General features: G+C 39.5%; 1 protein-coding gene across 1 annotated transcript in view; it reads left to right on the top strand.

Moving 5' to 3' along the window:
• srpk2 (SRSF protein kinase 2) overlaps positions 1–13292 on the top strand; it is a 69949-nt gene that overhangs the window by 48341 nt on the left and 8316 nt on the right. The window contains exons 4-16 of the mRNA XM_044357657.1: positions 1468–1576; positions 2833–2920; positions 3519–3606; positions 3702–3808; positions 5537–5702; positions 7289–7329; positions 7879–8200; positions 10189–10400; positions 10440–10562; positions 10599–11118; positions 11867–11967; positions 12363–12470; positions 12590–12659. Of these exons, the coding sequence (XP_044213592.1) occupies positions 1468–1576; positions 2833–2920; positions 3519–3606; positions 3702–3808; positions 5537–5702; positions 7289–7329; positions 7879–8200; positions 10189–10400; positions 10440–10562; positions 10599–11118; positions 11867–11967; positions 12363–12470; positions 12590–12659 (2055 nt within the window). The remainder of the gene's footprint in view (positions 1–1467; positions 1577–2832; positions 2921–3518; positions 3607–3701; positions 3809–5536; positions 5703–7288; positions 7330–7878; positions 8201–10188; positions 10401–10439; positions 10563–10598; positions 11119–11866; positions 11968–12362; positions 12471–12589; positions 12660–13292) is intronic.

Below are 13292 nucleotides of genomic sequence, written 5' to 3' on the forward strand. Positions count from 1 at the left end.
ACAATGTACATTACCATACAGTATACTGTATACTGTATGTACTGTATACATTAAGTGTCATGGTGTCAAGTGTTTAACCCCTCAATAAGCACAAGGCCAAAAATAAAATACCCAAAATAAAATGGTTACTGCCCTCAACCCTTTTCGATTACGATCATGATCCTGGTCTCTTTTGAAAGATAACTTTATGGAGTTTAAAACTATAAAGTCAGAGTTTGTGCCTTTTTTCTATCCTTTCTTGTATGCACTCCTGTTACAAAATAAGCAGTGATATCGGTATCTTTAAATAGTTTACACAACTATGAGGCTCTGTGGTTTTGAACAATGTTTAAAAGATAGGTTCACAATTTTTGTGTTCTGTGTTAAAACATCAGTCAGGTTCCCAGATGAACAAAGAAACAGGTGTTGCATGCTGTAACTATTCCTCCTGTTCATTATGACTATTAGAGGATCTTCTCCAAATGTGTTCACAATGTAAGTGATGGGGGACAAAATCAGCCCTCACTTTGAGAAAAAATGTATTGAAGTTTATTTGAAGATTATATGAGTCTTCAGTGCTCTGAATTAGTCAAATAAAGTGGATATAAACCACAATTACATACACTTTATTAAACATTCCCTCTTGACATACAGTGTTTTCCTGTTCAGCTGCAGTGGACGGATAGTAATGAAAATAGTTAATTTGGCACTAAAATGACTGCAACTTTGGACGACTGAAGCTTCATATTAGTTTCAAATAAACTTTTAAATACATTTTTGCACAGAAGGAAGCTTGTGGATTTTGCTCCCCATCACTTACATGTGAAGTGCATTATGAAGGGATCTTCTAATGGCCAGTATGAACAGGACTGATGATGATTATAGCAAGAAAAACATGGGTAAATGTTCCTTTGGGCACCTGACTGTTGTTTTAGGGCAAATTAAAAAAATTAATTTGTCAAGGTTGAGTAAGGTGCCTAATGAGTTAAGACAAGCTGTCAACCTTCATCTCATCAATATACTATATTTATGTTTCTTCCCTGTTAAGGACACAGGCACTATACTGTGCATACAAAAAAATGGCAGCATGCAAATACATGTATACATTCTTGTCAAGACCAGGGGCTTAATACAATAACACTTAATACAAAACACTACTCAAACTGTATTTGTTCAATTCTAAATGATGCACAATATCGACAGCTATTTTAGGTCTGAAATGGAGCATTTAGGAAACTTTTTCATTTGTCTCTTTATCATAATATTCTGTAGGGCTTCACCTGTGATTGTAAATGTTCTATACTTGTTTCTCCTTTTTTATTAATCTGTAACACTTCTCTCCCGTCTCATTTTCTGTCTTGTTTCACCTCCCTCCTTCTCTGCTGCCTTCCTTGCGCTCCTTACTCGCTAATGGATTTTGTGTCATTGCCTGGTTATCACTTACAGTCGCCTGTAACCTTCATCATTCTCTCTCTTTATCTCTCTCAGGAGGGTACCATCCGGTGAAGATCGGGGATTTGTTCAACGGGAGGTACCATGTGATCAGGAAGTTGGGGTGGGGCCATTTCTCCACCGTATGGCTGTGCTGGGACATACAGTGAGTGTCACACACACACACACACACACACAGAGTACAGTATTGGCTTTGAAAGATACACACACACACACACACACACCACACACACGTCATGACCCAGAAAAAACACTTGTCACACACCAACACAAATTCACACACGTGCACACACAAAGGCTCTTCTTGCAGACCTTCACTTCACCTTGCTCTCACAAACACACACACACACACTCACACACACACCACACACGCACTTGTTGACAGGATCTGGCATGTCACCACGACAACGGTTGCAACCAACACCACCCTGCACTGGCACCAAAGCTGTCCATTTGCACTATAATGTTTCTGTGTTCACGTGGCAGCCGGGGTGGATGGATGACAGTATCATCAATCCAGTGTCACCTTTCACTGACACACACACACGCACACACGCGCACACAAACTCATTTACTCATGTCACTGGTGTTAATTACACTAATGGTGGTCATGAACTAATGAGTTGGAGAAGGAGGTTACTTGACGCACGCTCTGCAGTCACTCACAATCCTCGACAAATAATGGCCCTTGGTTATAGTCAGAGTGTCACTATAAAGTCTTATGGTGTCTTCTTTTATATCACCTAATATGTATTGTATGTATGATTTACATATGAATTAACGTCAGAGCAATAATTACTATATTATTACCACTGTTATTTTCTTTTGGTTATATAAAATAAGGTAAAGTATGAAATTCTAGCATTTTACAAGCTGGAACCAGTTCATTATTGGCATTTCTTGCTTGATAATTGACGTAAATTATTTATCGATTGTCAAAGAAGTCCTCTACTAATTTTCTGTTGATCGACTAATCGGTTAATCAACCAATCATCTCAGCTGTAGCTCTTTTTTTTTTTAGCTAATATGAACATATTTGACCTCTCAAAAAGAGCTCTGATTGCACTTAAAAATACTTAAGTATATTGTAATATAAGAGGAACTGTAAATGTGGACTATTAGGAGACCAAAAATGTGTTTAAGCTGAATCATTAGTGTTAATATTTGTTCTAGATTTAAAATGCCACATAGCCTTTATATTTGCATCCCTAGTGGCAGCGTGGGCAGTGTGAACGACAGCCTAGCAAAACACACGTGTAATAAAGGCGTGACGAGGGACATTTTATAATATTGGCTCATGTAGTAATTCCTGCTTTTTCTGACATGGATATATTAATAACAACAACCTACTTGTGCGTGATTCAGTGTTAAATTAAATTATGCGTCTGTGTGTCATTACAGAGTGAAGAACTTTGTGGCGATGAAGGTGGTGAAGAGCGCCCAGCATTACACAGAAACAGCCCTGGATGAGATCAAACTGCTGCGATGTGTGAGAATCTGATGCGTTTGATATTTGGGGGTTTTGGAGTCTTATTCTTTTCATCTCGCTTTGTTCTTTTGTTTGTTCTGTTTTCATTTTTTTCTCTCCTTCCTGTCTTCTTCCTAGTTTTTTGTTTGTTTTTCCCATCCTTTCCTTCTCTCTTACCTCCTCACCTCTTCCACTTCGCACCTTGCATCTCATCCTCTCCCTCTTTCTGTTAACAAAAAGCACTAAAGATACACTGGTCATTTATCTTGCATGGTGGGTGCAGAGGACAGTCATCTTAGAATCAATTTTTCAGCATCTTTATATCTCCCACATCCACCTCCAATGTTCTTTCTTTTCTCATTCCTGCTCACTTTTCCTCATACTCCATCCTCTCCTCTCCTTCCACTACCTTTGTTGTGTCCCCCTCATATTTTGTTTCTCCTTCAGTCATCCCATTCCCTCTTTCTTCCTTTTTTTCCTTGTTTTACCATCTTTCTGTCCTTTTTACTTAAATATTCTTTGTTTTTATCTTCTCTTCATCCCCCCCTTGTCAGTCCTTCATCTTCTATCCTTCCTTCCTGTCATGTTTGCTTAATGTCATTGTCTTTTTGTCCTCCAGGTGAGAGAGAGCGACCCCATCGACCCCAACAAGGACATGGTGGTTCAGCTGATAGACGACTTCAAGATCTCTGGAGTCAATGGCATACGTATCCTGATCAGAAGTGTGTGTGTGTGTGTGTGTGTGTGTGTGTGTTTGACTGACGGAGACATGGTAATGTGAGTCCTTGACTCTTCATCCCAGATGTGTGTATGGTGTTTGAGGTGCTGGGTCACCACCTGCTGAAGTGGATTATTAAATCCAACTACCAAGGTCTCCCACTTCCGTGCGTCAAAAGCATTATAAAACAGGTAAGGACACACACACACACACACACACACACACAGAATGTATTTATAATCATGACATCTCATTGCTGACTGTATTTTCTCAAAATGTGGATAAATTATGCATCTGAGCACTGCAATCCAGCATTTGTAAAACTGCACAGATTGAGCACAAACAGGCCAAACAAGGTGACATGTTTATTACATATTTGTCTTAAAAAGAAAGAACTCATTAATTGCAGATGGTATTTTAACATTGGCTAGTTAACAAGGCATTTATCCATGAGGGGATTTCTCTTTTTCAGCGACACCATAAATAAACAATTACAGAATCATATAGTTAAAGCCATGGAAATAAAATATGGAGAGAAATATTTCTCAACACCACTATGAAATGCATGTTTCATGATATCCAAATAAAACAAGATTTACAGATGTGTATGTAAATAAATTCTGCTGATTACAAATGCATCTCCCTATCCTCAAACAAATACCACCTATCTTAAATGTCTAAAGTATTCCAAATATATATCTCCTACTAGGAGTTCATTAATCTATTAACATTTACATCTAAGTGCTTTCTGTACATACAAACTAAATGATCTAAAAACAGAAACACACAAGTTTTTTTTTGCATTTATTTACAGATTGTTGAACATCCTCCGATCCACATATACATGTTGTGTTAAGGTGCTGTGGAAAAACTCCCGACTTTTTGGCACATTCATGTGGAATTTTCAAGCTCGAAGGGCATATCTCTTTACAGAAGATTGGTAGCTCAAACAATCTGATGATATACAGTATATGTCAGTATGTTTTACATGGAATACAAAATATATTTTGGCTTCAACTTAACTCACATTGTTTTTCGATTGTCTCTCTCCTAAGCTGATCATTTAAAACAAAGTAAGCAATCTGAGAGTTCTTTTTTCATCACAATAATTATGTAGTTTGTTAAGTGGTTGATCCTATCTTTCTGACAGGTCTTATTTAGAAGAAAATTACCAAAAAAAAAACAAGCTAGTTATAGCTAATATTCTTCGTCCTCTGTGAAGCAGTTGTACTTTATTTCTTAACTGTCCTCTGAGAATTAGGCAAACAGTAGGTTTGTGTATCATTAAACGTGTTTTGTGACTTTTTGAAAGTATTTATGTCCATAATTCAATTTGGGGGAAGATTTAATAAAACTGTGTGAGTGATTCAGTTTCCTTGCCTAAATTATTGCTTTGGCTTTCATTGACTCTGAGAGACGGATGAAAAGGAAGAAAGAAAGAGATATAAAGAGAGAGCAAGGAACAGTCTCAGACAACAAGAAACACTTTGAACACTGCTAATAAAGTACATGCTTTATGCACTTCACACCGTGCTAAGACTCAGGACTTTCAGGCATTTCCCCCACAGCCACCTGATGTGCATGTGAAGTTGTTGGGCCATTTCAGCCGCTGCCAGCCTCCCGCCTCTCGAGCAAGCCAAGCTGAAGATGAGTAGAAATTAAATGAGACTGTTCTCCGCTCCAAACCAGAAGCCTCCGGACAGAAACAAATGAGACAAACACTGAAACGAAAACATCAACAGCCTCTCCTCTCTGCCCTCAGAGAATGACAAGCATTAGAAGAATGGCTCAGAGAAAGAGAAGAGAACTGAACAAAGAGGCTGTGTCTGCATTTTTGAGTGTATATACGCCCAAACCGGGAGTGTGAGCATGTTTTTCAGTGATAAAATCTGTGTCTGTTCGTCTGAATGTGTTTGTAGGTCCTGCAGGGTCTGGACTACCTCCACACTAAATGTAAAATCATCCACACAGACATCAAGCCAGAGAACATCCTGATGTGTGTAGATGATGCATTTGTTAGGCGCATGGCCATGGAGGCAACTGAATGGCAGAAAGCTGGAGCCCCCCCACCGTCTGGATCAGCAGGTAGGGACACACATACACTCACACTTTGTATATTTCAAAGGATTACTTTGACAGTTTGGGAAATGCAGAGAGTTACTTGAGAGGATCGACACCACTCTCACGTCTGTACGGTAAATATGAAGCAACAGAGAGCAGCAGGTTAGCTTGGTTTAGCGAGAGAGGTATCAACCTTCTCATCTAACTCGTGGCGAATAAACAAAAGCAAGATGTTGCATTTTATTCATAGGGGTTTTTTCCCAGACTTTGCCGCCACATTATCACCAGTGTTAACTTTTATTTTACTTTTAAATAATTAAAAGTGAAAGAAGACAAATCAGCAAATGTGATTTTTTTGTTGCAAGCTCCCCGAGAATCTAGCATGCAGTGCAGTCTGTTGGTGTGGCTTTTTCATCTAAATGCTGATTATAGGTAAAAGGTGACGTCTGTAATCCATGTAGTAGGTTAACAGATCATATTCCTCATATGAAATTGTTATTTACAATAAATGCAACAATCCATAAATCACCAACAATATTACAATATGCAATAAATCATCTGTTTTTTTTGTCTAAATGATCATTTATTAAAGAGGAATGCTCAGTAAAGAAAAACGACTCACAAAGAAGCCTCTCGTTCCTCCTGAGTTGCTTGCTTTTTTGTACCATAAGGAGATATTTCTTGCTTTTTCATCTTCTGTCTTCAAGTTCTTCCACTGACAAAAATCAAGCTCTTATAAAACGGAATTGACGAACTCACTATGAACCCTGTCCTCTTGGTCAGGTGAATCCTCCATGAGCCGTCAATTGTTTACATCAGCCAATAGTCTCTAATATACCACTTACATTTCTACACAGCGTAGGCAGGCCAGAGACCATCAACTGTCGAAACAGAAGACTGTGGTGGTGACAGAGTCTGTCTGTAATTGAAAAGATGAAATAAAATGTTTTACTGTCATTAACATAAGTGCAGAAATGTGGTTTATGGCATTTTTTTTTCTAACTTTGCTTGTTTCAGTGAGAAGAAAATTTAACACATTTGTATTTCAGAAAGCACTGAAACTATGTAGGATATAAATAGTAACATACTTGTTAATATATATATATATATATATATATATATATATATATATATAATATGAAAAGCTGAGCAGAATTAATTTGCAAATATGTTTGGAAATGGGAAAGACTGTTTATTTAAGAATATTTTTTTCATATTACCCTAACTGTAATGTTATGTTTTGAAGATCAAAATGCTTTGATTTATTATCTGTAATATATTTCTGATTCGTATCAGATGATTCAGTTGTGAGTGTTCTGCTCTATATTGAATTTACATGTTGAGGCATGAGAAGAGTAAACCATTATTATTAATGATCTAGGACATGAGAATAAGCCTGTGGGACTGTGAAAGATCTTTGTCTTCATTTGTTTGCAATTTTTGTCACTTCACCTACAGATTCTATACGTATAAAGTCTTTAAAAAGAGCATATAAATACATAATCTAATGATCTCTTTTCCAGGCGAGCAGAACACTGAGCGTAGAGTAAACTCGGTTAAGTATATAAAGTTTAAAGCTTCTGATTGTGGTTTCCCTTTCTGTCTGTCAGTTAGCACAGCCCCCCAGCTCAAACCGGTGAGTACAACAGATGTGAGTATGAAATGAGAGGAGTGCACACACACACAAACATATACACACACACACATACACACAGACATACACAGAAAGTTAAATACAGCATTTCACACTATTTGGTGTGATTGTCACAATAGCTAGAGACACAGGAAGGTACTGAATGCAGCAAATTATTTATATTCAATGCTCAAAATGTATTATTATCCTACCAATGTTCTTACCACTCTACATTAGCGTGGATGGATGCTCGGTTTGTTTAATGAATCTTCAATAGATAGGGTTGCAGCAATTTCCAGAATTTCAAGAATACTGCATTACATGCTGTAAAATTAGGAGTTTTTTTCTTTGCATGTCCTTCTCAGAGAAGCTTAATGAAAATAAAATATTACATATTCTTTCTGAAATGTGCTAATATTTATTATAAGCATGAACTGGAAGTGTAGATGGACATAAACATACCATTCAAAAAAGCATCAAAATGTTTTATTCCTTTAATATCATGCTTGTGATTTTGCCTCCCATGACTCTCCCTCTTCCTCTCCTGTCTGTTTTTTTTTCTCCCAGGTGGGGAAGATCTCCAAGAATAAGAAGAAGAAGCTGAAGAAGAAACAGAAGCGGCAGGCTGAGCTGCTGGAGAGGCGGATGCTGGAGATCGAGGCTCTGGAGAGAGAAGCTGAGAAGAGGGAGGAGAGAGCCAAAGAAGGAGGAGAGAAAGGGGCACACGAACACAACCTGCCTTCACCGCTGCAGCCACCGCCACCGCCACCAGGCCCCATCATGGCCCTGGGGGAGAGCGATGAGGACGATGAGGACGAGGAGGATGGGGAAGACGAGGAGGAGGAAGGAGGAGAGAGGGAGAGGCCCATCAGGTTGACCAATCATACATGTGAGTCATGTGATCCACAGAGTCCAGTGGTTAGACCGATATCACTCTATTATTTAAAAATTAGATATTATGAATGTTGTCCACCTCCTGTATACAGTAGATACAGTATGATGCAGGCTATTGGATATTTTCTAGATATATATTTTATTAATTATCAATACTGCGTTGGTTGTCTTTTGGAATCCTCCAACCTGAGTTAATGGAAACAACATGATTCACTTGAATTTCTCTGTAAGAAGCTTTTTAACCATGCTAGTGCAGTGGCTCTATGGATGGCAATGTTGATCTGTAGGTCCAGAAAGGAATGTCTTATGGGATTTCCATGAAATTTTGTGCAGATATCCATGGTGGCAAGTGAATGATTTCCAATGACTTTTCATCTAGCACCACCAGCAGGTCAAATTTTTAACTTATCCAGTGAAATATACACATTTATTTGATGAATTGGCACAAGAATTTTTACAGACATTCAGGGTTTCCCAGACGATGAAGTCCAACGACTTTGGAAATCCTCTGACTTTTTGACTTAGTTCACTACAGATATTCATATTTCACATGGGAGGAAGTGTTATCACTATGGTGATCCTCTAACTTTTCATCATCAGGTCAACATTTAGATTTGTCCAATACTTTGGAGCAAATACCTGGAAAATTAATAACACCATCAGCCTCAGCTATACTTTGTGCTTAGTGCTAATAAACAAATGTTAGCATGCTAACACTCTAAATTAAGATGGTGAACCTTGTAAACAACAGCATGTTAGCATGTTGACCTTTACATTCAGCTCCTCTAAAATTCTTGGGCATAATATAGAAATAGAGATATTATACAGATTTTTCAGGATGATTCCTTCTTTATTTAATACTTTTACCTTTTTCCTGAGGGTTTGTGCAATGTTTGGCCATGCAAATGCATTCAAATGATGACCCAACACATCTGACTTTGTGTGCATGTACATTGTTTTATTATCATCATGCTAACTTTGTCCTTTGGACTAAATCCTGGTTCAAAAGAATCCTCCAAAAATATAGTTCTGTCTCTGAAATTTTAGCTTGTTTTCAATTAATTATCTGTCACTGCCATTTGCAGTCGATGTGCTATGTTGCCTTAATAGCCTGGTTTTATACCTCTGAATCGCTGCCCCCATCTCCAATTAGTTCGGCAGAGTAGAGCTGAATTGCCATTTTGTTTCACTGTTAAGACTAAATAGCCTCTTCATTCTGACTTTCAGGCTAGCCTAGTGAAGCTTTAAACATAATAAAATATTCTTCTTTGGAAACTTAAGCCCAGAATTGTTGGTATTTGCTTCAGGAAGCGAATATTGATTGAATCCCATATTTGACTGTCGTGTCCTCATTGAAATTTGAGCTAATTCTACTGTTGCATTCATTAAGAATCACCAGTTTATTTTTAATTAACTTAACATACAAGGTGTTGAGGCATTCATTTATAATAAACCTGTGTGGTATACGATCCTTGGCTCAGCTGAATGATGTATCCTTATAGCATGGTGGTTGTAGCTTTTAATTCAAAGTGAAATAATCAGTGAAAGAAAAGTGTGCAACATATTTAGCTTAGGCTTTACATTTTATGGTATCTGGGTTCTGAGCAACTAGAAAAGCGATTCTTCTCTGCTCTGACAGCTCTGCAGCAGGAGTGAGTGTGTGAATGCAGGTTTGCGCAGAACACAGTCTGTCTGTGAATGAATAGGAGGTGGATTGACTCCAACCACTTCACCCACACTGGTCCTACTGTGTAAAGGAGGCTAGGCTGATTCACAAGGGAAAAAAAAACACCATCTTTCTCTGTCTCCCTCCTCCACCCTCTCTGTCTCTCCGCCTTCTGTCTCTTTCATTCTCGTATTCCCACTTTTGCCATTTTTTCATGCCGTTTTCCACTCTGCCTACACTGTCTTTGATCATGCTTGTATCTCCTCCCCACCCGCTGCCTCTCTTAACTGTTTTTCCCTCCAATTTCTCCATGTTAGGCGCAGCGCATCCCGAGGAGCAGAGTGAGGCACCCCACACTGACGATGACCCTGATGAGGAGGTGGAAGATGAGGAGCGTACGCCCGTTGCTGAAAAAGATGCCCCCATCCCCCCCACCACTGAGGAAGGTAATGGAGATCCAACGCAAGCAGAGGTAGAGGAAGAGGAGGAGGAGGAGGAGGATGAGGAGGAGGAGGAGGGATTGAAAGGTGCAGAGGATGACAACGAGGAAGAGGAGACGGAGACAGAGACGGAGGAGAAAGTAGAGGAGGAGGAGGAGGAAGAAGAAGAGGAGGAGAAAGAGACTGAAAAAGAGAAAAATGACACAGAGGAGCCAAAGAGTGAGAACAAAACAGAGGAGGAGGCAGTGGTGGTGGTGGAAGAGGGGTCGAAGGAACAAGAGGGGGAGGAGGAGGAGGACGATGAGGAGGAAGAGGAGGGCGAGGATGAGGATGAGGAAGAGGAAGACGAGGACAAGGACACGACGACTGAACTCCTCACGGACACCACCTCCCCCATAAAATCCCACATCAACAAAACCAATTTGGCCAAAACCAACGGCCATGTTTTGTTGGGGTCTGAGGGACTGAAACCCAACCCTGGCATGCCTCCACCCCCCTCCCCCACCCCTGAGCCTCTCCACTGCCCCCTGGTGGAGTCCGAGCTCAGCTACACGGACAGGGACAACTCTATCAGCTCTGGTTATGAGATGTATAACGGCGAGGTGAACGAGCCGGGGCTGACCAACGGCTCCAGCGAGCGCTATCGGGCCACAATGCCTCTCTTCCCTGATTTGCCCCTGGATCCTGAGCCTGGAAACCCCATACCGGTTGGGACGGTGGACATCGGAGCAGGACCGTCACCCAACAGCCCCGCAGCTGACCGCAGTCGCACTGTGTCATCCTCAAGCACAGGAGACACACCCAAAGGTACAATAAACTCAAAATGCAGGGTGAACACTGCCTGTCACTTATTTTCATCTTCATTAACCAGCTTCCTTTCAAACTGTATCAACAAATGACTCATCAGGTCTGTTTTAAAAGGGAAATTTTAATGTAAAAGAGAATTTTACTTAAATAAGTAAAGAAAGGAAACAAAGAATAACAACAATTAGGGTTAATTTGGATCTTTGGTGAGATAACGGACCAGCAGAACATAAATAGCCGTCACTGTCTTTCGATTTTCTGTTTCATACATTATAGCTGTCTGGTAAAGCAATTCAGCTGCTTATTATTACATTTTATTCTCCGAATATCTCCTCTGGGTATTATTAATGACTCACCACCACCATTATTCATCCATCCACACCGTCCATTTTACTGTCATCTCCTTGGACTCTTAACATTCTCTTACTCTAAGGTCACCACTAGCATCACAACCTTGAAACTTAGGAAGGATTTCACATATCTGCTTCAAGTCTATTTTCCAGTCTACTGACGCTAAATAGGGCATCATGTTTGTGAGGTGGGTTAAGTGACCCATTGAATCATATATTGTTCTCTGAGGTGTTCATAGAGTCCAAGACTAAGTTTCTCATATTTGGATTCCTGGTTGAGAAAACCGAATAGTTCCTGCTCTAGAATAAATGCCTCTTATCACATTAGAGTGTGTAAACTCTGCGTATCTCTACTTAATGTATGTTTTAACCCTTTGCTTTACCACTCTGTCCCTTCCCAGTCCGGGCCAGAGCTGCAGACCTCCTGATCAACCCCCTAGACCCGCGCAATGCTGAGTCTATTCGAGTCAAAATCGCGGATCTTGGAAACGCCTGCTGGGTGGTAAGACACAGTGTCTGTCATTTATTGTATGCTACGCAAACATGCGAATGAGTGCAGGATGTGATAGGTAATGACTGCTTGAATCAAAACATACTGTATCTTTTAAATACACAGGAATGGGCCATTTTTTACATTTTGATTTAAAATGTGATAATATTTAGTTTAGTTTTTCCTGCCTGTGCTTCAAACAGCTTGCACAAGGTTACATTTGAAAAGGACTGGAGATAAATGGAATTTGATTTGCCAATTTGGGTGGCCATGGTTTAATGTAATTGTTTAATGAAAAAGAAAATAAAACAGGGTTAGTTTAAACTAAAAAACACTGGCCAGGGAATGTGGTCGATTGATGACTGCCACACAGTCTATTAACAGATCTCCTCTCCTCTCCTTCAAAGCACAAGCACTTTACAGAGGACATCCAGACAAGACAGTATCGTTCCATTGAAGTCCTGATAGGAGCCGGTTACAGCACTCCTGCTGACATCTGGAGTACTGCCTGCATGGTAAGGAGAACACATACCTATATAGAGTACATTACATACATACACGCTTCCTTTTAAATTATACATACATACAGTGCACACTTACCATATACTCAAGTTCTCTAATCTTTCCCTCGTAGGCGTTTGAGCTGGCCACTGGAGATTACCTGTTTGAGCCCCACTCTGGAGAGGACTATTCCCGTGATGAGGGTGAGTATTTCACACACATAAAACTTACTTCCCAGTTATAAAAATGTAGACAAGTTCTCATTTAAAAGTATTCCAGAGGGGAGTCATAGCTGAATTTTGTATTTCATCTTGATGCATATTCTGGATGTTGACTACAAAATGCATTGGGAGGGAAAATGTTTAAAATTAAGAAGCAAAGTGTCTTAAATCTTTAATTAACTGTTATAAATAAAATTTTGAATAGATTATGTGTATGAAAATTTGTGTTTGTGAGCCAATTAACCTTGATTGGCTGTGCAGTTTTTCTCCATTATTCAGATTAAGGACTGCAAATGCAATGACCCTTTTTAAAGGGTACATATAATGCTTTTGTCATTTTCGATTATTTTTATATTGTAGAAGCTGAACTCAGGGGGTTCATAAAGGGTCAAAACTGATCCTTTTGTTTCAATCAATGTGTTTGAATGATGGAGAAACACTGTAATAAAAAAGACTGTAAAAGATTGTGTTGTAAAGGGATAGAATTGCCCCAAATGAGCTTAGTTTAAACTAGCCATCCCTCTCCCCAAATCCCCCTATCCACTGTCAACTGTAAATCCTGTCCTTTAATTCTGCTGCTATGCCTCCACTCATCTCCACTCTGCTGTATACTTA

Source organism: Thunnus albacares, chromosome 7 (assembly GCF_914725855.1).
Source record: "Thunnus albacares chromosome 7, fThuAlb1.1, whole genome shotgun sequence".
Lineage (NCBI taxonomy): Eukaryota > Metazoa > Chordata > Actinopteri > Scombriformes > Scombridae > Thunnus > Thunnus albacares.